At 41.3% G+C, this 25,818-nt stretch overlaps 1 protein-coding gene across 23 annotated transcripts in view; it reads right to left on the reverse strand.

The window, feature by feature from the left end:
* nedd4l.L (NEDD4 like E3 ubiquitin protein ligase L homeolog) overlaps nt 1-25,818 on the reverse strand; it is a 253,294-nt gene that overhangs the window by 103,813 nt on the left and 123,663 nt on the right. For 7 of the 23 annotated variants that reach the window (XM_041569986.1, XM_041569997.1, XM_041569996.1 and 4 more), the window contains exons 4-5: nt 18,417-18,455; nt 13,634-13,687 (exon numbers count right to left, since the gene is read on the reverse strand). In XM_041569986.1, coding sequence (XP_041425920.1) covers nt 13,634-13,687; nt 18,417-18,455 — 93 coding nt within the window. Of the gene's footprint in view, nt 1-4,715; nt 6,764-13,633; nt 13,688-18,416; nt 18,456-25,818 lie in introns of those variants that run through there. The other 16 variants (XM_018266719.2, XM_041569929.1, XM_041569936.1 and 13 more) reach the window with 9 other exon arrangements.

Genomic DNA, 25,818 nt, shown 5'->3' on the forward strand with positions numbered 1-25,818 from the left:
CCCTGACCATCAATAGCTTTTTATAACTTGTGTGTGTGGTGGGGTTACTTTTTTGATGTCTGATGTCTGTGTGGTCTTTTAACTGTGATGTGGAGTGGGTGGGATCTGGGGTGGGGCTCGGGCGCAAGTGTGGGCGGGGCCAAGGGGGCCCCCGAAAATTTTGTTCTATGGGGCCCAGTGATTTCTAATGAAGGGTGTGTGTGTGTGTGTGTGTGTGTGTGTGTGTGTGTGTGTGTGTGTGTATGTATGTGTGGAGAGTGTAGGAGGAGCCACATACGATATGGCAAATAGTGGCAGTGACCAGAACTCTCCAACTAAGATATAATTAATCCTTATTGGAGGCAACACAATCCCATTGGGATTTATTTAACGGGCACCGTTTCTTTAAAAAAAATGCCCCCCGCCAGCACTACGCTACCCGCACCGGGAGGGAGCGGGTAGCATAGTGGTTTTTTAGCTTGAGTCTGGAAAGTTGGACAGAGACAAAGCATGCTAGTGAAATGTTGACTATGTAGCAAATGTTTTCACAACAAATACATTTAAAGGAACAGTTCAGTGTAAAAATAATAACATGGTAGGGAAGAGATAGGCTGTGCAAAAAAAAAAAAAAGTTTCTAATATGTTTAGTTAGCCAAAAATGTAATGTATAAAGGCTGGAGTGACTGGATGTCTAACATAATAGCCAGAACCACCACATTTTCAGCTCTCTAACTCTGAGTTAGTCAGTGACTATAAGGGGGCCCACATGGGACATAACTGTTCAGTGAGTTTGCAATTGACCCTCAGCATTCAGCTCAGATTCAAAAGCAACAGTTATGATCCATGTGTCTGATTGGTTACTGCCTGGTAACCAATCAGTGGAAAGCAGGAAGTAGTGTTCTGGCTATTATGTTACATATCCAGTCACTCCAGCCTTTATACATAAAATGTTTGGCTAACTAACTATATTAGATACATTTTTTATTTTGCACAGCCTATTTACCAGTTTTTATTTTTACACTGAACAAATTTTTGAAAGGAGAAGCAAACCGAAAAGTTAAAAAGCCCCTACCCTACATAGACCCCCCCTCCCTCCTCCCCCCAGCTTAAGTGTTACCCCGGGCAAATGCCCCTAACTTTTTACTTGCCCCTCAGTGCAGTTTCAGGCATCAGAGTTCACGGGGCGCCATCTTCACCTGCTTTGGTAATCTTCGGAAGGAGACCGGCCATTTGGCAATTTTCGTGAGTCTTGGCGCATGCACAGTTGTCGCAAAGCAGAAAATTGCTCCAACTGCGCATGCGCCACTCCACTGGTCTCATACAAAGATTACAGAAGAGAAGAAGATGGCTGAGATGAACTCCGCTGGATAGAATCTGCACCGAGGTGTAAGTGGGAGGAGGGAGGGGGTCTATGTAGGGTAGGGGGTAAGTTTTTTTTAACTTTTGGGTTTTCTTCTCCTTTAAGATTATAAGCGTACCTAATGCTACCAAGCAAAGCAGATCTGCCGTGGCATTCTTGGAAGTTTTCTTTATCGCTGCTGCATTTCTTGCCTATATAAGAGGCTTTCAAACGGGGCTGCTTAGCCTCCAGGCACACTCAGAATAAACACTTGTTAAATGGAAAGATCCCTTCTTTAGTTTCACGCCGGTGGTAAAGTAAATAAAATATCTAGTATATTTAGAAGGCACTGCTAATGAGACTACATCCAGCCTCACACACAGCAGCCCCAGTCAGCATAAAGCAAATAGGAGAGAGCAAAACAGGTGACTTTATTGAGTATACAAGTATGGGATTCGTTATCCGCAAACCTGTTATCCAGAAAGCTCCGAATTATGGAAATAGACTCCATTTTATCCAATTAATATAATTTTTTTTAAATGATTTCCTTTTTCCTCTGTAATAATAAAACAATAGCTTGTACTTGATCCCAACTAAGATATAACTAATCCTTATTGGAGGCAAAACCAATAAATTTTTTTTATTTAGCAGCTTTCCTGTTTGCAGTTTCAGCAAACTGGTTTCTAGGGGTCTCTAAGAGAAGGACTCCAAGGACGATTCCGGCGCAATCCGACTTGCTGCGCAAAAACACAGGCGTCACGCCGGATGCAACGTAAGTAACGTAAGTAATGCTATTGTCGGATCGTGTCGCATTGTTGATGTGACGCAACTGTCGGATGCAGACGCAGCGACTGCATCCGAAAGGCGTGTTGTGGCACAACAACGATGTGAAGAAGAGTAATAAAAAGTAGCAATAAAAATACATTTGTAGCCTTACAGAGCATTTGATTTTTTAGATGGGGTCAGTGACCCCTAATTGGAAAGCTGTAAGGTTCAGACGAAGGAGGCAAATAATTATAAAAAAAACGATGGAAGATAAATAATGAAGACCGACTGAAAGGTTGCTTTGAATTGGCCATTTTATAATGTACTAAAAGAAAGCAGTTACAAGACAGCCAGGTTTTTTTCTGGTGGGCCATACTTGTCACTACTTGGGGACAACAGGAATCCCCTTAGTCTTTCAGTTTGCCTTTATAACTGAGAAAACTGTCATACTCAAAGATGTTTCCAAGAAAGATCGTTAGTTTCAATACACACGTGTAGAGCTGAATCATCAGATATACAGACAGAAACCTACCTGTATCTGACGATTCAGCTCTAACAATGGCCGATGTTTGGGTGTCTTCAAAGGCACCCGAACAAAATTTTCCATCCAGCCGACATATCGGTATCGGTCAGTTTTTTTTCTACCGTACACGCACAGAATATCGTCCACAAATGAGTTTCATACGATATTATCTGTGTGTCTATGGCCACCTTTACTGATAAGATTAACATTGCACAACAGGGTGCTGCAGCATCTTGGAGTCCTCCTGGTGGGTCTCATGGGTGGGGCAGGTGCAGTCACATCTCTAGCACCCATGGTATTTCTCCGGCTGGAACTCATAACACACAAGTTTGTCTATAGTAAAGCACAGTGCATATTGAAGGCCTATAAAATCAACAACATGAGTGGGATGTATCTAGTATGAAGCTTCCCTTCAATAAAAACACACTTTTTGATGCTCTATTTGTTTTTAGGAAGCAGCTTCCATAGGTGAGCTCTCCTAGTGTTTCAATGTCAGTGGCTGGAATTGAATGAGCCATAAATGAGGGATTCTCAGAACCCCGTACCACCTCCTTCCTGTGCTTCTCATTAAGTTTGGTGCAGAGGGGATTAAATGGCTTTAGACGATAATATGTGGGGCCTCCAGCTGTGTGGAGCCATGTCTATGGTATATAAATTAGAATGAAAACTGTGATTTAAGCTCTTCTGCGCTTAGTAACCAATGACCAATGGGTATTGGGGTGATAGATACAAATACAGTTGTCTCAGCATAATCCTCTAAATAAACTTAGTCTAAAATGAAGTCTAAAATAATGAATAAAACTGAAAATGTCACACATTGTACTCCAGTGTAAGGGATACGCCTGCCTCTATTATGCTCCTATTGGCTCAAGTACAAGTGTAAACAGTACACCAGCGAATCAGAGCATGGCACCACCCAACCCTGTTTAATGGATGGAAGTGAAGCTCCAGTAACCAAACAGCAGGGAAGTTATCACCGGGCAATGGGGTAGGGGTCTACGAGGGTTCTGAGCCCAGAACATTCCTTCTCTGGATGTTTGTATTTATAGAAGAGTACAGGTTCCCATACTGATGGATTTTATTTTTTACTGGGAACTTCTTCTGAGATATCTCAAGAACATCAATGATCCTGTTGCTCTTCAGATCTATGGACAATTATTTGAAGGCTTGCTACTGATGATTCAAGCAATACTGTAGCCACCATTTGAAACAACACAATGTATTTAAGTCCATTAAGACAGACCAATCCTCTATGGTTGTCACACATTAAAGGTTTAAAGCAAATCAAAGGTCCTTACTTAGGGTCAACACCTCCTTGTAGCTCATGAAATGAGTAAAGGTAGAGGAAAATATTGGTTTATCAGTTATTCAGTCATAGTCCCAAGAATCTCTCGGACCGCAAATACATATTCACCCTAAATCTTACCCTAACTGGCCTTCAAGTTGGGCTTTCAGGTGTATCTAAGAGAGCAATGGGCCTTCTCTCCAGTTCTCATCCTAAACTTCAGGCTTAGCTCTACTTGCCGCTGCTCAAGCCACCCCCTGGGAAGTCAGTCCCACAGTATTGGCCGTTCTATGGTCTCTGGATAGATAAAGGCTAAAGGGACATACACAGTATAGCCACCATGCTTTATGTCTATGGCCAGCTTTAGGCTATAAACATTTTTTCTACTTTTTAACCAACTTACAATTGGTCTGATCTATAGGTGGCTTCCTAGAGTGCCGGTTTTCAATACATTTAACTAGCAGGTTACATTTGAAAACTGACCAATATACATCGTACTTAGTTATCAGAGGATATTGTCGGACCAGTGGAATTGACAAAACGTAACGATTAAAGCAGCATATTTATAGTCAGCTTTTGGGATGCTACTCTATTGTTGAATATGGCACAGCTGTATTTATGGAAATAATGCCTATTCTATGTACATAATATGCTACACCTTCTACGAACAATCTTTTCTACAGAAAATAACCTACAAAACATAGTACATTGCCTTTCCCAGCCTATCGTATGTTTCTAGGAAGAGTGAGTGAAGTATAGATAATGCAATTAATTCACATGTAGAACACATAACCACTGGTACAAATAAAAGACATGACCCTTACCATGGCCTTTCCCAAAGCAGAATTTCTAGGAGCCTCTTGCCCTTCCTCTTTACTTTGATCCTCGTTGCCACGAGTAACACGGATCCTAAAATGTGGCTGCCGGACATTCGGCTCTTGTCTGATTTTGAAGGTGCACCCTTGCCCCTGTGAGGTTCTCTCCCTGGAGTCGTTCGGCAGAATCTCAGCGTAATCTTTCTTGCAATTCCCAGACTCGGAGCTTAATCCATTTTCCACTGGGCTGATGCTTTCAGGCCGGGGCTGTAGTGGGTATGAAGTACTTCTTTCCAGTCTGATACGAGGATATCGGACCAACCTGTCGCCTTTCGTTCCGGTAAAGCCAAAGTTATACTCTCCCCCCAGATTAGTGCTCCCGGTCTGAGACTGCTGCAGTTGGAACACAAAGCATCTTTTCCCAGGACTCCCTGAGGTGTCCGGAAGATGCTGTAGAGACCAGCGCCTGGGTTCAGTATTAGACCCGTTCTGATTTTCCTGACATGGGGACAACAGTCTAACCTGTCGTATATCCGGACTTAAAGGCTGATGGTTTATCCTTATCCCACTTGAGTTTTGGCCACTTGTTGTTATGCTCACTTCTTCTTGCATTTCCGTGGCACAGTTAATATGGCCATTCTGTTCCACCATGGGACGTACTGAAAGCCGAGGTAGGAAAGGGGCAGCTCCATTGATAGGTTGCCTGGCTGTATCCCGTCTCTGCGGAGGAGAATTTCCGGGAGTATCTAGAGGACTACTCGCAGAAGAGGAATTTTTTCTCACAGCCGAAACGTAATGCTCGTTAAAGTCCCCAAATTCACAGGGAAGTACCTCGTCTGGAAACTCCGACGCCTCAAACTCATCAACGTGCCCATCGACCGAATTGCGCTGCAGTGAGATCTGGACGGACGAACTTCTTGTCGGACGTATGTCGATGTTGTTCAGCAGCTGCGGGATGAACATGGAGGTGCTTCTTTTTAGTGCCCCTTCTTCAGGAAGCTCGCTCTCCCCACAATCCGATCCGTGCCTCGAGAAATGGAGAGAGCCGTTTCTCCTCGGTAGCGTGTGGAATGCCATGAAGAAGTCATCCTCCTTCTCCTGCTCTAGGACATCCGACTCGGGAGCCGTGTTGCTTCGCCCAGAGCCAAAATGAAACCGTAGCCGGTGGGCCATGATTTGGAACAACACACGGAGGATAGAGGGGGGAACAAAAAACAATCAGAGAGAGAGCGAGAACAACAGGGCAGACGTTGCCAGAAGTTAAAATTCAAAAAGTCGAACTCCAAGGAAAAGTGTCCCATCTGCTAAAGTGTTGGAAGTGCGGTGCTGATAGCAACAGATAGCAGAAATAGCCCGAGTGACAAGCAGCATTCCATGAATGATTGGACAAGAGCAATCTACATACTGTCACATAGGGTAGGGTGGCTGCAGTCACATGATGTCGTCCCCCCTCTCCGGTGGAAGTTCCTTTTTTTTTTTTTAATTTTTTTTTTCCCCCTTGTGTGTGTGTCCCACAGCGAGAGCCTGAAACAGCATCTTCCCAGCTGCTCCTTTTCCATCAGAAAGGAGCAGCCCCAGTGGGAGAGCTCTCACAGTTGACTAACACATTCGGAGCTGCTCCTGCTGTAAATTTAAAACGGCATCAGATTCGCTGGGCACTTTGCTCTTGGCAAGTCAAAAAGGAAAGGGAGGGGGGGATTAAAAAGAAAAAGCAGAGCAGAGACGGGCTCCATTGTTATAATAATCTTTATACATGAGCGGCTGGAGAGCTTAGTGTCCTCTGTGTGACGGGGTGTTTGGTTTTCCCTAAAATAAACTGGAATGGGAGCAATAAAACTCCCCTGACAAAGACAAAAGCAAAATATGTGCTTCTGTTCTTCCTTTCCTGCGTATTCTCCACCTGGGCCCAGACTCTGCTTTATTGTTTTAGTCATTATGCCAGGGGCTTTCAAACTGTTATGAACCTACTGGGACCAGACATGGGGAAGAATCCTGGAGTTCATGTGCCTGTAAAACCGAAATCGTATCCCCCTCCGACTGTGCTGAACTGCAATCCCTAGCACCCATGCCAGCACCCATGCATGACAGCAGCTAAAAAAGAACCTCAATCTAGATTATACAACAGGAATATTGTCATAGACAACTATTATACATTATTTCTTTCAATAAATGTATATCAATAGAAAAAGCCCTGAACAGCCTTTAAAATATGCCATTATAAACAGTGCTTAGTGATGTCATCAGTTATAATGACTGCATTGTGTTGTCATCTGTGCCATATGCTTCACTGAAAGTTCTGGAATTAATACTAAAAATAAATACTCAAATATATGAAGTCACTGAATAGTTCTGTTACCTGTATAAAAGCATTCTCCCCTCGGTCATTTTCATTTATATGGTCACAGAACCCCTCAAAAACATTGAATATCCTTATCATTTACAGAAGGGGTATATTATCCCTTATAATACATGAGTGATACTCAGAGTTCCCTGTATAACTCAGCCTGCAGCCTTGTGTCTTTATATGGTCACAAAACAACCCCTCAGTGACTTCTAATATCCTTATCATTTACAGTAGGGGGTACATTATCCCTTATAATACATGAGTGATACTCAGAGTTCCCTGAATAACTCAGCCTTGTGCCTTTATATGGTCACAGAACAACCCCTCAGTGACTTCTAATCTCCTTATCATTTACAGTAGGCGGATACATTATCCCTTATAATACATGAGTGATACTCAGAGTTCCCTGTATAACTCAGCCTGCAGCCTTGTGCCTTTATTTGGTCACAGAACAACCCCTCAGTGACTTCTAATATCCTTATCATTTACAGAAGGGGGTACAATGTCCCTTATAATACATGAGTGATACTCAGAGTTCCCTGTATAACTCAGCCCGCAGCCTTGTGCCTTTATATGATCACAAAACAACCCCTCAGTGACTTCTAATATCCTTATCATTTACAGTAGGGGGTACATTATTCCTTATAATACATGAGTGATACTCAGAGTTCCCTGTATAACTCAGCCTGCAGCCTTGTGCCTTTATATGGTCACAGAACAACCCCTCAGTGACTTCTAATATCCTTATCATTTACAGAAGGGGGTACAATGTCCCTTATAATACATGAGTGATACTCAGAGTTCCCTGTATAACTCAGCCCGCAGCCTTGTGCCTTTATATGATCACAAAACAACCCCTCAGTGACTTCTAATATCCTTATCATTTACAGTAGGGGGTACATTATTCCTTATAATACATGAGTGATACTCAGAGTTCCCTGTATAACTCAGCCTGCAGCCTTGTGCCTTTATATGGTCACAGGACCCCACTGTGATTTCTAATATCCTGATCATGTACAGTAGTTTATAGGTTATTCTCAGCATTGGTGTATTATACTGTATATTGTTGTATAAAGCACATTTCAGGTCTCATTTATATATATATATATTTGTTTACATTGTCACTGAATTGAGAGTAGCCCCTGTAATGTTTAATAGGCAGTTGCCAAGAGGTCCCACTAAAAGTCCAATTTGCTCAGCACTAAACACTAAGAGCCCAGGCTCTGTGGCAGCTCACGCAGAACTATTTAACACCAGGCCGAGCTATTTTGGGATTTTGGGGCGGGGGTGAGGGGAGAGTGATAAACAATAAGAAGCTCAAATAGATTTTTTCCTCTTTCTCCCCCCCCCCCCTCTGTTTATTAGAGCACTAAACTTTCTGCAATAGGAATTACAGCAGGTGCGGGGATTTTATTGTGTCACTTTAATTTATTTGAATAAAGCCCTAATCCAGGCACTGCCACTACTTCAGCTGCTTCAGTGAAGACTGAAAACAAATGAAGCAGATTGTGATCTCTACAGAAGTACCCCAGGCTAGAGTGAGGGGTGACTAACATCCCCAGTGATTATTCCTTTAAACAATGTAGCAGAAGTCAGTTCAGCTCCAGGTTTATGAATCAGCTTGCTCGTGCTACATTGTTTCAGGAGTCAGAACCAGCAGTAAAAGAACATAGAACATAAAAAGAACATAAACAGACAAACACTGCTGTCGCTAACAATTATATTTACAAACAAAGTCAAAAATCTGTAACTCATGTATATAGGAATGTTGCTGAGAATATAGGACTGTCCCTGTTTATGGCGGCTTAGTAAGGCATCAGTTACAAGTACAAAAGTAAATATATATTGTAATTCCTGAAGGAAAAACCTACTGAAGCCAGAGTGGCCTGCGGGTTTCTCATTATAAACAGGAACCCAGTCTCGGTGGCTCATATCCAGGGAGGGAAGCAGCAGCGCAACCACAATATTCCAGCCAATCACTCTCAGCTAACTGGAAGCCCACTGACACACACAGGAGGATTGTATTTAAATGAACAGTAACACCAAAAAATTCAAGTGTCTTAACGTAATGAAAATATAATGTATTGCTGCAACTGGAGTATTTGCTTCAGAAAGACTACTATAGTTTATATAAACAAGCTGCTGTGTACCCATGGGGGCAGCCATTCAAGCACAGGATACACAGTAGATAACAGATAAGTACTACTATAGTTTATATAAACAAGCTGCTGTGTACCCATGGGGTCAGCCATTTAAGCACAGGATACACAGTAGATAACAGATAAGTACTACTATAGTTTATATAAACAAGCTGCTGTGTAGCCATGGGGGCAGCCATTCAAGCACAGGATACACAGTAGATAACAGATAAGTACTACTATAGTTTATATAAACAAGCTGCTGTGTAGCCATGGGGTCAGCCATTTAAGCACAGGATACACAGTAGATAACAGATAAGTACTACTATAGTTTATATAAACAAGCTGCTGTGTAGCCATGGGGGCAGCCATTCAAGCACAGGATACACAGTAGATAACAGATAAGTACTACTATAGTTTATATAAACAAGCTGCTGTGTACCCATGGGGGCAGCCATTCAAGCACAGGATACACAGTAGATAACAGATAAGTACTACTATAGTTTATATAAACAAGCTGCTGTGTAGCCATGGGGTCAGCCATTTAAGCACAGGATACACAGTAGATAACAGATAAGTACTACTATAGTTTATATAAACAAGCTGCTGTGTAGCCATGGGGGCAGACATTCAAGCACAGGATACACAGTAGATAACAGATAAGTACTACTATAGTTTATATAAACAAGCTGCTGTGTAGCCATGGGGGCAGCCATTCAAGCACAGGATACACAGTAGATAACAGATAAGTACTACTATAGTTTATATAAACAAGCTGCTATGTAGCCAACGGGGCAGCCATTCAAACACAGGATACACAGTAGATAACAATATCATTTTGTTGTGTTACTGTTCCTTTAAGTACATTATTATAGAGAGCACAGTAGCATTCCTTTGGCCTATCACATATTCCAGGACAATGCTTACCCAGGACTATTAAAGCTACAGCACCACAAGCCTGTCCCCGCCAGCTCACCCCTTTAAAACCAGACACATATTAAAGGGGAACTATTGCAAAAATGAAAATTTAATATTTAATACTGAAATAAGAAACATTTTAAATACAATCAATTAAAAATTCTGTACAGTTACTGAAATAATACAGCTCAAATACATCTGCTAGGCAAAAGGAGCCCCCCTATAAGATATATTGGATTATTCATTTGACAACCAACTCCTGAATGAAGACAGAATGAGGAGAAACAGATACTGAAAGAGGGAAAGTGAATATAAACTTGATTATTTCCGAAACTGTACAGAATATTTAATTGATTGTATTTAAAAAGTTTCTTACTTCAGTATGACGAAGCTTATATTAAATGTTCATTTTCGATATAGTTCCCCTTTAAATCCACTCTACTCGTTACTGGTTAGTTTAGATCAGTGGTTTCCAATCCACGGGGCTGGACCTACATCAGGACGACCGTTACATATCGATATTTTCATACATGGATGGAGTCAAGCAGATTTTGCCCAACAAAGATAATCCTAGCCACAAAACCTTGTTTAGATGCCGATTACATGGCTGCATGGAAAAAATGCAGCCTGCAGCATGCCCTTTTTAATGCTAATCATCATCATTTATTTATATAGCGCTGTCAAGATACGCAGTGCTAATTATCTGTGCCAGCTATAGACTTGATACCCACTCCACTCGGCTGCCAGAATACAACATATCCAGCAGAGTTTGTAGTTCAGCAGCAGCTGGAGAAACATGTGCAAATGCAATACAGGGCAATTTTATTGTTCTGCTAGCCCTTTAAGGGCACAATTTGAGATATATATTGTTTTTCAGTAGCCAAATCTATGAGACACAGTGACTGGAGCAGACATGGAAGCTGGAGCCCAGGCAAGTGCCAAGGTTCAGAACAATCTCCCATTGTTGGAAGTGATGTGTGAGCCAAAAGTGAGAAATGCGCTGGTATTAGTTGCTCAGTAACAGGCCTGTAGCTGACTAGCAAGGGCACAGGTGTGGGACGTATTTCAGCACATCGGACCATTAGCCAATCATAATGTAGAGCAGCCGTGAACTCCAACCTGGGCCCTCCAGCTGTTCCCACAATGAGGAATGTGGTTACAGAACCTTCCCTTTCCTCTATATTTCATTATAATTCATGAATATTTTGTAAATTATATCCTTATAAACGGTGATTTCTGATGTCATCAGTTATAAACGGTAAATAGTGATGTCATTTCTGTCACACGACTCACTGAATCTTGTGTATTATAGTAAATAAAGTACCCCCTGTTGCAAAATATGAGGATATTAGAAGTCACCTTGGAGTTCCATGTCCTGTATAAAAGTTCCATGGTCATGGAACTCCTCTGTGATTTATATAGTGAATAAAGTACCCCCTATTGTAAAATATAAGGATATTATAAGTCACCAAGGAGCTCCATGACCACAAGTCACGGAACTCCGAGGTAACTTACAATAGCCTCATATTTTGCAACAGGGGGTACTTTATTTACTATAATACTCAAGATTCAGTGAGTCATGTGACAGAAATGACATCACTACTTCCCTCAAGTTTCAGTGAGTCGTGTGACTCATCGTTTATAACTGATGACATCACTAAGCACCGTTTATAAAGATAAAATTTACAGGATATTCATGTATTATACAGTGAATAAAGTACACCTTATTGTAAAATATAAGGATATTATAATACACAAGAGCCATGAATATCCTGTAAATTAGATCCTTATAAGCAGTATTTAGTGATGTCATCGGTTATAATCGGAGCTGAGTGATGTCATTTCTGTCACATGACTCACTGAAACTTGTGTATTAAGTACCCCCTGTTGCAAAATAGAAGAATATTATAAGTGACCTCCGCCTTCAGCAGCGTGTCTTTATATGGTCATGGAACTCCTCGGTAACTTATATTCTGCAACAGGGGGTACTTTATTCTCTATATAAATGAGTAGGAGTTGCCATATACTTTACATAAGATAAGGAGCCCGCCATAGACCTCAATGCAACTGCACCATGTTGGTTAATTGAGATAAGCACTGCTCTGCTGAAGACTTACTGGAGAATACTAGTGATGGGAGAATAAATTCGGCAGGTACGAATTTGCGGCGAATTCCCGTAATAAATTCCCGTAATAAATAAGCAAATCTCTCGTCTGCGCCAATTTCCGATTTTCATGATTTTTCCGTGAAAACGTTCAAAATGCTCGGTATTTTGGTGAAAAGGTTCGAATTGCTTGATTTTGTGTGAAAACATCCAAATTTCACAAATTTTTCATTAAAAAGTCAGAATTTCACAAATTTTTGTGAACTTTCCGTTTTCACGATTTTTTGCGGATTTTGCTGGAAATAGGTTACTGCACTACTGCTGCCAGTTTTACAGCCAGCTAAACTATAATGCACCTTTTTTTTTTTTAAAAAAAAAAAAAAAAAGGTGTTTATTTGTATTACGGTACAAACTTTACACTAAAAACTTTGAATAAATATATTCCGAGGTATTTCACATCAGGTCGGAGGACAGAAGGGAATGCATATTTTACAGCAGAGTTAGGAGAACATGAGATTGAGCCTTTACCGTGGTTATTACCCCAAACTTATCGCATAGAAGCTGCTCAACTACAAGTCCCAGAATCCTCAGCCATTCATTTCCTGAGAGTTGTACTTCTAAGCAGCTGGAGGGATGGACTTGAAAACCCAATGCAGGTATGGGATCCGTTATCCGGAAATATTTTATCCAAAATATATGCATATTGGAAAGACCATCTCCCACAGACTCCATTTTATCCAAATAATGCAAATGTATAAAACGGATTTCCTTTTTCTCTGTAATAATAAAACAGTAACTTGTACTTGATCCCAACTAAGATATAATTAATCCTGATTGGAGGCAAATAGGGATGGGCGAATTTTTTTGCCGAAAAAACGACGCCCACAGACTTGTATGGCATTTTGCGTTAAAATAAAAATTTCGCCATGCGACAAAATTTTTTCGACGCTCATAGACTTTAATGGGTGTCTGCGTCATTTCGCCGGCGGCTAATTTTTGGCGAAACGAAATTCGCCCATCCCTAGAGGCAAAATCAGCCTATTGGGTTTATTTAATGTTTACATGATTTTCTAGTAGATCAAGGGGTATATTTATCAAAGGGTGACGTTATGGATCTCCACAGTGAAATTCCGACCCCTCTCCATTCATTTCTATGGGATGTTGAAAGGCGTATTTATCAAACGATGAACTTTCACCCATTGCTAAATAAAAATCTCATAGAAATGAATGGAGAGTGGCGGAATTTCAATCTAACTCTTACTTCACTCTTTGATAAATATAACCCTTTAGGTATGAAGATCCAAATCATGGAAAGATCCATTATCCGGAAAAACCCCAGGTCCCAAGAATTCTGGATAACAGGTCCCATAGCTATATAACAAAGAGGATAGCACTCAAGAACTGGGCCAAGGGCCACACTCACCAATCGGTTTTCATCAAAGACTTCAAACAGCAGCCTGTGATTGGTCGGAAGAACCTGTTGAAAGAGAAGAATAGAGAGAGAGGGATTGTTATGAGGCAGGAATTTCCCCTGTGGTATAACCCGGGCGGCACATTGATGGACATTATGAGGGCCCAGTAGTGGGACATTCCCAGCTCACACGGGAGGCTGCTGACTACATGCTGCAACTATCTGCAACATATGGCTTTGCTGTAGTTCACAGGGGTTTGATGGATGCTTTCAGATAGTGGAAGAAGAATGCCGAGCCTTGTTTGATGTGGTGACACAGTGGTGCCTGCCTGTCTCCCAAACAACTTCCTTCCATTTTCTCACACTTTCAGTCAAGGGCATTCAAACTGCGGCCCTCCAGCTGTTGCTAAAACACAACTCCCAGCATTCCCTGCCAGTGACATGGGCACTGCCGACCTCCCCACTGAGCTGAAAGAAGAACGTCAGACAATGGAGTAAGTCCGTCCAGGAACCTTTTTCTTGTCGCTGACAGACAACTCCCAGCAACTCCTGACAGATGTGACTCCTGGGAGTTGTAGTTTAGCACAGGCACAACAGCTGGAGTGAATACAGAGTGAATACAGGGCTACAGTGCCATGCAAAAGTCTTCACCCCCCCTTGGCATTTTTCATGTTTTGTTGCCTCACAACCTGGAATTAAAATGGATTGTTTGAGAGTTTGCGCCATTTCATTTACAGAACATGCCTACAACTTTGAAGATTTTTTTTTTTATTATTATTATTATTGTGAAGCAAACAACAAATACGACAAAATAAGAGAAATCTTCAGTGTGCATAACTGTTCACCCCCCCCCCTAAAGCCAGTAATTTGTAGAACCACCTTTTGTGGCATTTACAGCTGCAAGTGGCTTTGGATAAGTCTCTATGAGCTTGACACTGGGGTTTTTGCCCATTCCTCGGGGCAAAACTGCTCCAGCTCCTTCAAGTTGGATGGTTTTCGCTTGTGAACATCAATCTAGAGTCCTGCAGCAAGTCGGGTACCTGCGGGTTACCCGCAAAAACCTGCGGGTTGCGGGTAGAAGATCCGGGTGCGGGTATAGACGTGGGTCGGCGGTTCAGCAGATTTGCGTGTCTTCTCAGTATCGATTTTTACTCCTTTTTTCTGACCACGCCTTCTTCTGATGATGTCACTTCCGGTTTACAATGACAGCACGTCCTGATTCTTGATGGTCAGCGGGTCGCGGGTCCAGGTTGCGGATAAGGTACTTGCGGGTCGGGTAGCGAGTCCAAGTGGGTAAGAATGTGGGTTGCGGGTCGCGGAATGCAGGTTGCGGGTAAGGGTTCCAAAAATGGACCCGTGCAGGACTTTACAGCAATCTTCAAGTCTGACCACAGATTCTCAATTGGATTGAGGTCTGGACTTTGACTAGGCCATTCCAACACATTAAGGGGTATATTTATCAAAGAGTGAAGTTAGTAGTGAAGTTGCGCCACTAGAGTGAAATTCTGCCACTTCCCATTCATTTCTATGGGGTTTTTAAAGGCGTATTTATCAAAGGGTGAAATTTCACTTTCACCCATTGATAAATACGCCTTTCAAAATCCCATAGAAATGAATGGAGAGCTGCGGAATTTCACTCTAGTGGCGGAACTTCACTCTTTGATAAATTTACCCCTAAATGTTTCCCCTCGATTGTTGCAGTTTAGCAGTATGCTTCTGGTCATTGTCCTGCTGGAAGGTGAACCTCTGTCCCAGTCTCAAATCACAGGCAGACTGACACAGGTTTTGCTGTGGAATATGCCTGTATTTAGCACCACCTTTCCCTTGAATCGGACCAGTTTCCCAGTCCCCTTGTTCTTGGGGTGATGGGATGTGTTGGGTTTGCGCCGAAAAGTTCAATTTAGTCTCATCTGACCAGAGCACCTTCATCAATGCCTTTTGGCAAACTCAAAACTAGGGATGCACCAAATCCAGGATTCGGTTCTGGATTCAGCCAGGATTTGGCCTTTTTCAGCAGGATTCAGATTCGGCCAAATTCTTCTGCCCGGCCGAACCAAATCCTAATTTGCATATGCAAATTAGGGATGGGGAGGGAAATCGAGTGACTTTTTATCACAAAACAAGGAAAGAAAATATTTTCCCCCCTCCCACCACTAACTTGCATATGCAAATTAGGATTCGGCTGAATCTTTTGCGATGGATTCAGATTTGGCCAAATCTTTCGCAATGGATTCGATCGAATCCAAAATAGTGGATTTGGTGCATCCCTACTCAATACGTGCCTTCTAATTTTTAACTTTAAGGGGCAGATTTATCAAAGGTCGAGGTGAATTTTCGAATGAAAAAAATTCAAATTTCGAGCTATTTTTTGTGTACTTCGACTAGGGAATAGTCCAATTCGATTCGAAAAAAATTCAAAAATTTTAATATCGAAATTTATATTATATTGTCTCTTTGAAGTTAAAACTTCAACTTTGACCATTCGCCATCTAAAACCTGCCAATTGCTGTTTTATCCTATGGGGGACCTCCTAGAACCTATTTGGAGTCAATTCGAATCAAATTGAAAATTCAATCAAATGCGCTATTCCTTCGATTCGAACGATTCAAATTAAGCCTAATATGGACCTATTCGACCAAAAAAAAACTTTGACTTAATTTCGGTTGATCTTTTTGAATTCGAATTCCGAGGTTTTTTCAATTCGAATTTGGACCCTTGATAAATATGCCCCTTAAGCTGGCCATAGACTCAAAGATCCGCTGGTTTGGCGACATCGCCAAACGAGCGGATTTTTCCCCGATATGCCACTAACGGACATGGCTATATGGGGGGTAATTCGAACGTTCGGCCGTATGGTGGAACGATCGAATTACGATACGCCAAGGGGCAAAAAAATAAAACCTTTCCGATCAATATCGTGGCCAGATATCGATAGGGAAGACCCGTCGAAAACCTCAATACATGGGCAGATAAGCTGTCAAATTGGTCTTAAAGACCGATATCGGCAGCTTTATCTGCTCATGTTTGGCCACCTTTAGTAATGGCTTTTTTCTGGCCACTTTCTATAAAGCCCAGCTCTATGGAGTGTACGGCTTATTGTGCTCCTATGGACAGATACTCCAGTCTCTGCTGTGGAACTCTGCAACTCCTTCAGGGTTACCTTTGGTCTCTGTGCTGCCTCTCTGATTTAAGCCCTCCTTGCCTGGTCTGTGAGTTTTGGTGGGCGGCCCTCTCTTGGCAGGTTTGTTGTGGTACCTGACAGATCATGTGACACTTAGATTGCACACAGGTGGACTTCATTTCACTAATTATGGGACTATTGAAGGTAATTGGTTGCACCTGGATTTTTTAGGGGCTTCATGGCAAAGGGGGTGAATACATATGCACATGCCAATTTTCTGTTTTTTTTATTTTTTTTATATATATTTTTCTCATTTCACTTCACCAACAGACTATATTGTGCAGATCCATCACATAAAATAAGATTAAGAGACATTTAAATTACAGGTTGGAATGCAACAAAATAAAAAGCCAGGGGGTGAATACTTTTGCAAGGCAGTGTATACAGGGAATTGGCATGAAAGTCTCAGCATGGCTCTTCCCTTGCCTACCTTTAACTTTTCATGGCAAGAACAGATCACCCTGGTCTTGAGATGAGAAGTATCCACCTTTTATATTATATACTATATTATATACTATAAATTAGTATTAAAGGGGTTGTTCACCTTCCAACACTATTTTCAGTTCAGTTGATTTTATATAATTCACCAGAAATAAAGACTTTTTCCAATTACTTTCTTTTTTCTATGTGTGACTGTTCTTCTAATATTGAAGTGTTAGGGCAGAGACACGCGGTCAGATTTGGGGAGATTAGTCGCCCAGGAACAAATCTCCTCTTTTTCGGGGCGTCTTATCTCCCCGAACTGCCTTCCCGCCGGCTAAAATGAAAATCGCCGGATTTGAAACGCTGCGCTTTCCGAAGTCACCTGAAGTTTCCTGGTGAGGAAGGCAGTTCGGGGAGATTAGTTGCCCCAAAGAAGAGGAGATTTGTCGCTGGGCGACTAATCTCCCAAAATCTGAATGTGTGTCTCTGCCCAAAAGTGTCATTTTTCACCTTGTAAATCAGCTCTGGGAGAGGGGTCGCCGACCCTGTAAACTGATCTAAATTGATACATCTAGTTGATACATTTTTTATCTTTGTCCCTGCTGAGCAGAATCTCTGGGTTTCATTACAGGCAGCTGTTAGAATTGATACAATAGTTACTAATACTCCAGAGATGCTGCTGAGAAATGGATCAACTAAATGTTGCAAAATTGTAACAGTTCAGAGTCTGCACCTGAATTACTGAGCTGTCAGACTCCAACACCAGAGACACGAACATTCAACTTTAAACTTAGATTTTGGAAAACCGGTAAAAAATAAAGAATGGAAAGTAATCGAAAAAAAAGTCTTAATTTCTGGGGAACAATCTGAAAACTACTGAACTGAAAAAAGTGTTTGGAAGGTGAACGACCCCTTTAAGGCCTGTTCAATCCATTAGAGTCCTTGGACCCGGAGTCATTCCAATAACACTTTCTCTGCTTCTTATCCAGCGCTTCATAGAAAGAAGATTAGAGACCTGTCTGCTAAGCCAATTGCACTTCTAAAAAAAGACTTAATGGACAAAACACTGTGGAAAAATATCTGCGACCTCTTTATTCCGTTCTCGGCTCTTGCTTTGAAATTCTAATCGCAACAATAGGATCAATATTGATAATTTTAGCAAAAGGTGATGAAAAAAAAAAAAATACTTACCCTGAAAAAAAATTCTTCATTCCATTTTGGGTTCAAGGTCTGAAAAGACAGAGAGAGAGAGAAAAGGGATGATTTTAGCATAATGTTACATGTGTAATAGGGGTCGGTGGGATATGGGTTCATATTCGTGTGGATCACAGGACAGAAAAAGATTAACGTGAATTGATTGAAATCGTATCTGCCCTGTGACCTCACAGCGTGGAAGTGTATTTATGACTCGGGAGCTCCGAGAATAATTTCCACCTATAAATAGAGATCTATTGATAGCAGCCAGATCAGAGGAGTTCTGGGAGGTGGAGAGGACTCTCGAAGTTATCAATGACAAAGCTGAAATGATGATGATGATGATGATATCTTGGTTAACGAGCCAGAATGTTCTCCGTGTACTTGGCATGTAAGCTTGCTTTTTCCAGTGGCTCCATCAGTCAATGGCTTCTCGTTACACTAATTATCATTTATAAATTTCGCTCAGCATGGTGCCGTTCTCTTAAAGGCAAAGTAAAGTTTTTGATGGTCACAGTAACACCAAAAAGTGTTTTATAGTAATGAAAGCATCATGCACTGGTAAAACTGGTGTTTGCTTCAGAAACACTACTATAGTTCATATAAACATATATATGGTGGAAAGCTGAATGGCACAGGTTGAATAGTGGATAACAGATAACACCATTATGTTCTACAGAGTTTATCTGTTATGTGCTGTGTAACCTGAGCCTTTATTCCTTTGAATGGCTACACAGCAGCTTGTTTATATAAACTATAGTAGTACTTATCTGTTATCTACTGTGTATCCTGTGCTTGAATGGCTGCCCCCATGGCTACACAGCAGCTTGTTTATATAAACTATAGTAGTACTTATCTGTTATCTACTGTGTATCCTGTGCTTGAATGGCTGCCCCTATGGCTACACAACAGCTTGTTTATATAAATTATAGTAGTACTTATCTGTTATCTACTGTGTATCCTGTGTTTGAATGGCTGCCCCCATTGCTATACAGCAGCTTGTTTATATAAACTATAGTAGTACTTATCTGTTATCTACTGTGTATCCTGTGCTTGAATGGCTGCCCCTATGGCTACACAACAGCTTGTTTATATAAATTATAGTAGTACTTATCTGTTATCTACTGTGTATCCTGTGCTTGAATGGCTGCCCCCATTGCTATACAGCAGCTTGTTGATATAAACTATAGTAGTGTTTCTGTAGCAAACACACCCATTTTACCAGAGCAGGGCAACTGCATTATATTTGTATTACTTTAAAACACTTTTTTTGGCATTACTGTTCCTTTAATGTGTAGTGAATCTAAGGTATATTAGTCCTACATTCATCTTTGCTACTGCGTTTCCCAGTTGCTTGATAATGCAAGAAAAGCTAAAGCCTTCCATCAATAGTGGCAAGGTTGTTGGTTTTAAGTAGGGATGCACCGAATCCAGGATTAGGTTCAGTATTCGACCAGGATTCAGCCTTTTTCAGCAGGATTCAGATTCAATCAAATCCTTGTGCCTGGCCGAACCAAATCCGAATTTGCATATGTAAATTAGGGTCGGGTAGGGAAATCACGTGACTTTTCAGCACAAAAATAGATTTTTTCCACTTTTTCCTAATTTCCATATGCAAATTAGGATTCGAATTTGGTTCGGTATTAGGCTGAATCTTTCACCAAGGATTTGGGGATTCGGCCGAATCCCAAATAGCGGATTCAGTGCATCCCTAGTCCTAACTGACCTTCAAGGTGGGCCTTCTAATTCTATCTATGCCAGAAAAAAGCCATACTACGCAAATATGTCCTGAAAGGGGTGGTTCACCTTTAAATTAACTTTTAGTATGTTTTTTTTTCTTTAATTATTTGCCTTCTTCTTCTGACTTTTCCCACCATAAAAAAGGGGGTCACAGACCCCATATAAAAAAGACAAATGCTCCGTAAGGCTACAGATGTATCGTTATTGCTACTTTTTATTCCTCATGTTTCAATGCAGGCCTCTCCTATTCATATTCCAGTCTCTTATTCAAATCAGTGCATGGTTGCTAGGGGAATTTGGATCCTAGCACCCAAATTGCTGACATTTCAAACTGGAGAGCTGCTGAATAAAAAGCTAAATAACTCAAAAAGCACAAATAGTAAAAAATGAAAACCAATTGCAAATTGTCTCAAAATATCACTTTCTACATCACACTAACAGTTAATTTAAAGGTGAACAATCCCTTTAAGAGGCCTTTAGGCCTGATCACAAAAACAATTATTGAAACTCTAATGCTCTTGGTCTGAACAGAAGCAAATCCCACCAATCACGTTGCACTATATAACAGAAACCTTCCCAGAAGAGTAGAGAGCAAAGGGTGTGAGAGTGTTTGTCGGAGCATCCGCTTCAGTCCCCTTTGCCCCTTCCAAATTTAGTTGTGAGACATTGATGAAAGTTGCCAGGGAGCAATACACAGTAAAGAAGCATTTCCTAGCACAGATAAATACATTAGCTGGGTTATTTTTAACTCCGTATCTTATCTCACTGGGGCACACAGAGCAATATCTCATGTTACATTAGCTGTCACCTACTGACTGCCAGTCGTCTGCTGGAACCTTCAGACCAATTCACCAGCACGTCTTATTAAAGAGCTTGTTCACCTTTGAGTTAATGTTTAGTATGATGTAGAGAGGGATATTCTGCAATTGGTTTTCATTTTTTATTAATGAGGTTATTGAGTTATTTGGCTTTTTATTCAGCAGCTCTCCAATTTGTAATTTCAGCAGTCTGGTTGCTAGAGTCAAAATTACCCTAGCAACTGTGCATAGATTTGAATAAGAGACTGAAATATGAATAGGAGAGGCCTGAATAGAAAGACGAGTAATAAAAAGTAGCAATTACAATAAATGTGTAGCCTTACAGAGCATTTGTTTTTTAGATGGGGTCAGTGACCTCCATTTTAAAGCTGGAAAGAGTCAGAATAAGAAGGAAAATAATTAAATAACTATAAAAGATAAATAATGAAGACCAACTGAAAAGCTGCTTAAAATGGACCATTCTATAACATACTAAAAGGTACTGGAGGTGTATGGGGCCTGATATCTGGCTGAAAAATGAGCAGATATGGATCAGGCAGGTTTGATTTTCCCATCGGACTGAACACATACTCATGAATATGCTCCTAGCTCCGAATTGTATTCCCATCACTGTAATCCAACTGTTTACCTATCAAATTAGCCAGATAACGCGGAAAGAAGGAGATTCAGTAATACAATGGTGTGTATGTCTGCTCTCCAAAAGCAAATATACACTATGGGGCAGATTTATCAAGGGTCAGATTGAAAATTCGAATTTTTTTATGGTCAAAACTGTCAAATTCCACTGGGGAGTTATTCAAATTCGATTGGAGTTTTTCCAAAAACGTGAATTCGATTTTCAAGATTTATCCTACTCTGGCCCTTTAAGAACTCTAATTTGACTATTCGCAGCCTTAAACCTGCCTATTTGCCGTACAAGTCAATGGGAGCGGTCCAGCGATCAATTTGGAGTTGTTTGCCGTCTTCGAACTCGAATCGAGATTTTTAATTCAAATTTAATTTTATTCGACTTTACGGGTCTATTCCATTCATTCGAGTTTAAAATTAGATATAATTAATAAATTTCGATTGGACAAATTTCAAATTTATGGGAGTTTAGGGGAGTTTTTAAAAACTCGCATGAATTCAAAATTCGACCTTTGATAAATGTGCCGCTTTATGTAATGACTAAAAAGTTACACTGTGTTCTCAACACATAAACCCCAGTCCAAGGGTTCCCATCAATCACAAAATCCCTGTGTGTGAAAGAGACCCAGTAGCAAGAATTGCTCCGGAAAATAAAAATGATTTATTAGGACATAGGCTTTATGAGTAAGTGCCCACTGGGCACGAAAAGCGTTAGGCCACACATGTATTAATAAAGAATTTTTATTTTTTTGGAACAATTCTTGCTACTGCATTTATTACCGGTTGGTCTCTGACGCATCTGGAATTTGACTGCCGATCCCCACATTGAGGTGGTCAATAAGAGCATTTTAAACATGTTTGATCAGTGCTGACCAAGTCTGTCGGCAGATTTTATCGGCCAGTGAGACCTTTAGAACCACCCCTGCATCTAATTAGCAGGACGTTTAAGAGGTACAAAGCACTCCCTTAATTAAATTTGTGTAATAAAACAGCACTTGTGGCCATAGACGCAAAGATACGCTCGTTTGGCGACATTGCCAAACGAGCCGATCTTTCCCCGATATGCCACTAACGGGCATGGCTATATCGGGTGCAAACAAATAAGTACTACTATAGTTTACATAAACAAGCTGCTGTGTAGCCATGGGGGCAGCCATTCAAGCAAAGGATACACAGTAGATAACAGATAAGTACTACTATAGTTTATATAAACAAGCTCTTGTGTAGCCATGGGGGCAGCCATTCAAGCACTAGATACACAGTAGATAACATAAGTACTACTATAGTTTATATAAACAAGCTGCTGTGTAGCCATGGGGGCAGCCATTCAAGCACTAGATACACAGTAGATAACAGATAAGTACTACTATAGTTTATATAAACAAGCTGCTGTGTAGCCATGGGGGCAGCCATTCAAGCACAGGATACACAGTAGATAACAGATAAGTACTACTATAGTTTATATAAACAAGCTGCGGTGTAGCCATGGGGGCAGCCATTCAAGTACAGGATACACAGTAGATAACAGATAAGTACTACTATAGTTTATATAAACAAGCTGCTGTATATTGATTGAAAGTAATTACACAACATACAAGGTATTTTATCACTGCCAAAGCTCAAAAAATATAAACCACATTCTTTTTTAATTCCACACCAAAATCAAAGTTAAACTACATAAACCACAAACTATTGAAAAACCTGAAACTCCTCCGACTCCACATACCGAAAACTGCACAGCTCCCATACTACGCCTTGCCCACTGAGGGGCTGTTTTTAGAAAAGATAATTAAAGGGGTGGTTCACCTTTAAGTTAACTTTTTGTATGTTCTAGAATGGTCGATTCTAGGAGCAGAGACACACGGTCAGATTCGGGGACATTAGTTGCCTGGCCAGAAATCTCCTCTTCTTCGGGCGACTTATCTCTCCGAACTGTCGGCTAGAATGTAAATTGCCAGCGGGAGTGCTTAGTTTTCCGACAAAATCGAACTTGGAATGCTTTGTTTTCTGAAGTCGCCCACTTTGTGCGACTTCAGAAAACGAAGTTCTCCGAGTGCCATCCCACTGGCAATTTTCATTCTAGCCGGCGGGAAGGCAGTTTGGGGAGATTAGTCGCCACGAAGAAGGGGAGATTTGTCGCCAGGCGCCTAAACTCCCCGAATCTGACTGTGTGTCTCTGCCCTAAGCAACATTTTAGTTAGTTTGTATCGTTATTAAATTATTTGCCTTTTTTGTCTGACTCCAGTTTTCAAATGGGGGTCACTGACACCATCTAAAAACAAATGCTCTGTAAGGCTACAAATGTATTGTTATTGCTGCTTTTTATTACTCATCTTTCTATTCAGGCCTCTCCTATTCATATTCCAGTCTCTTATTCAAATCAGTGCATGGTTGCTAGGGTCATCTGGACCCTAGCAACCAGATTGCTGAAATTACAAACTGGAGAGCTGCTAAATAAAAAGCTAAATAACTCAAATACCCCAAATAATAAAAAATGAAAACCGATTGCAAATTGTCTCAGAATATCCTTCTCTACATCATACTAATTGAAAGTTGAACAACCAGTTTAAGGTGAAGCACAGACCTGTCATGTAACATATTACTCAGTGTTGATAAATGTGGCCACTTAGTATGGCACGCACCAAATATAAACTCAAGTTTATGACCCTACAGTTAACCCTTAAAGTGACACAATCTTTTTTTACTGTGCCACAAACAAGGACGTGTCCAGTAACGTAACTAGAGGGGGGTGGGCCCTGGTGCGGGACGCGCAGCCGGGCCCCCCGCCCCCCTCCGTACGCGATTTTCGGCCGGCATTTCAGTGGCCCGCTCGCTCCCCCAGTAGTTCCGCCACTGAATGTGTCGCTAGCTAAGCTGCCCATACTACAACATATCAATCTTCTGAATGTTCCGACAAGAAAAAAGCAACCTGTGCAGACAAATACAGAATCGACCATTCAATCTGATATGCAGCCACTCAACCCAAATGTAGCACAATTGTTGTTATCATAAATATTTTTTTATCTGAAAAATGCTAATCACCCATTGGTTGCTGTGGTTAACAGGAGCAGGGCAATCTCCACCTGCACTTCTGTCTGATCCTCCCTTATATATTTTACCTCTATTAGGTTAATGTCACTTGTATCTGGCTCCAGGTAAGTACCCTGAATATCCACATGCTCCAGACAAAACCATGAACCCTTATACCAGTACAGGTATGGGACCTGTAATCCGGAACGGTCGGGACCTGGGGTTTTCCGGATAACAGACCTTTCCGTAATTTGGATCTTTATACCTTAAGGGTAGGGGCACACTGGGCGATTCGGGGAGATTTAGTGGCCTGGCGACTAATCGCCTCGTCTTTGCGGCAACCAATCTCCCCAAACGCCTTCCCTCTGTCTTGCGCCGGCTAAAATGAAAAATCGACTGCGCTAAAACGCACGCATCGATTCGTTTTCTGAAGTCGCCCGAAGCTGCCTCACGAGGGAACTTCGGGCAACTTTGGAATACGAAGCGGCGCGTGTGCTTTAGCGCAAGCGATTTTTCATTTTATCTGGCGCAAGACAGAGGGAAGGCGTTCGGGGAGATTGATCGCCGCAAAGAAGATCTGCACCTACCCTAAGTCTAGACAATAATGTAAATATAAAATAAACCCAATAGGCTGGTTTTGCCTCCAATAAGGATTAATTATATTTAAATAGAAGCTACTGTTTTATTATTACACAGAAAAAGGAAATCATTTTTAAAATATTGGATTATTTGATTATAATGGAGTCTATGGGTGACGGCCTTTACGTAATTCGGAGCTTTCTGGATAACGGGTTTCCGGATAACAGCTGTACAATCACCCTGTGTGAAACAGCCCCTGTGGCCAGATACTCCCTCTGCAGGTGGGGGTGACACGTACACACAAACACAGTCACAAAGATTCCCAAACAAGAGGGCGAATAACAAAATGTTACATATCCAGTCGGACACTGAATTTCCTTTTAAATATAGTCACTGCTCAAACATTCCTTTCCCGTTAATAAGAAAAACAGATCCTGCACATTCCTGGCTGAACGGCACGGCCAATGTCACCTCGTGGTGGATTTTTACCTCCTCAATCATTAACTTCAGCCATGGAGCGAGCCAAGAATCGGTAAGAAAAAAACACACACAGAAGCAGCCGCACAGTAAAAGTGGAAGAAAAAGAAAAGGAATACAGTGTAATT

Source organism: Xenopus laevis, chromosome 1L (assembly GCF_017654675.1).
Source record: "Xenopus laevis strain J_2021 chromosome 1L, Xenopus_laevis_v10.1, whole genome shotgun sequence".
Taxonomy (NCBI): Eukaryota; Metazoa; Chordata; class Amphibia; order Anura; family Pipidae; genus Xenopus; species Xenopus laevis.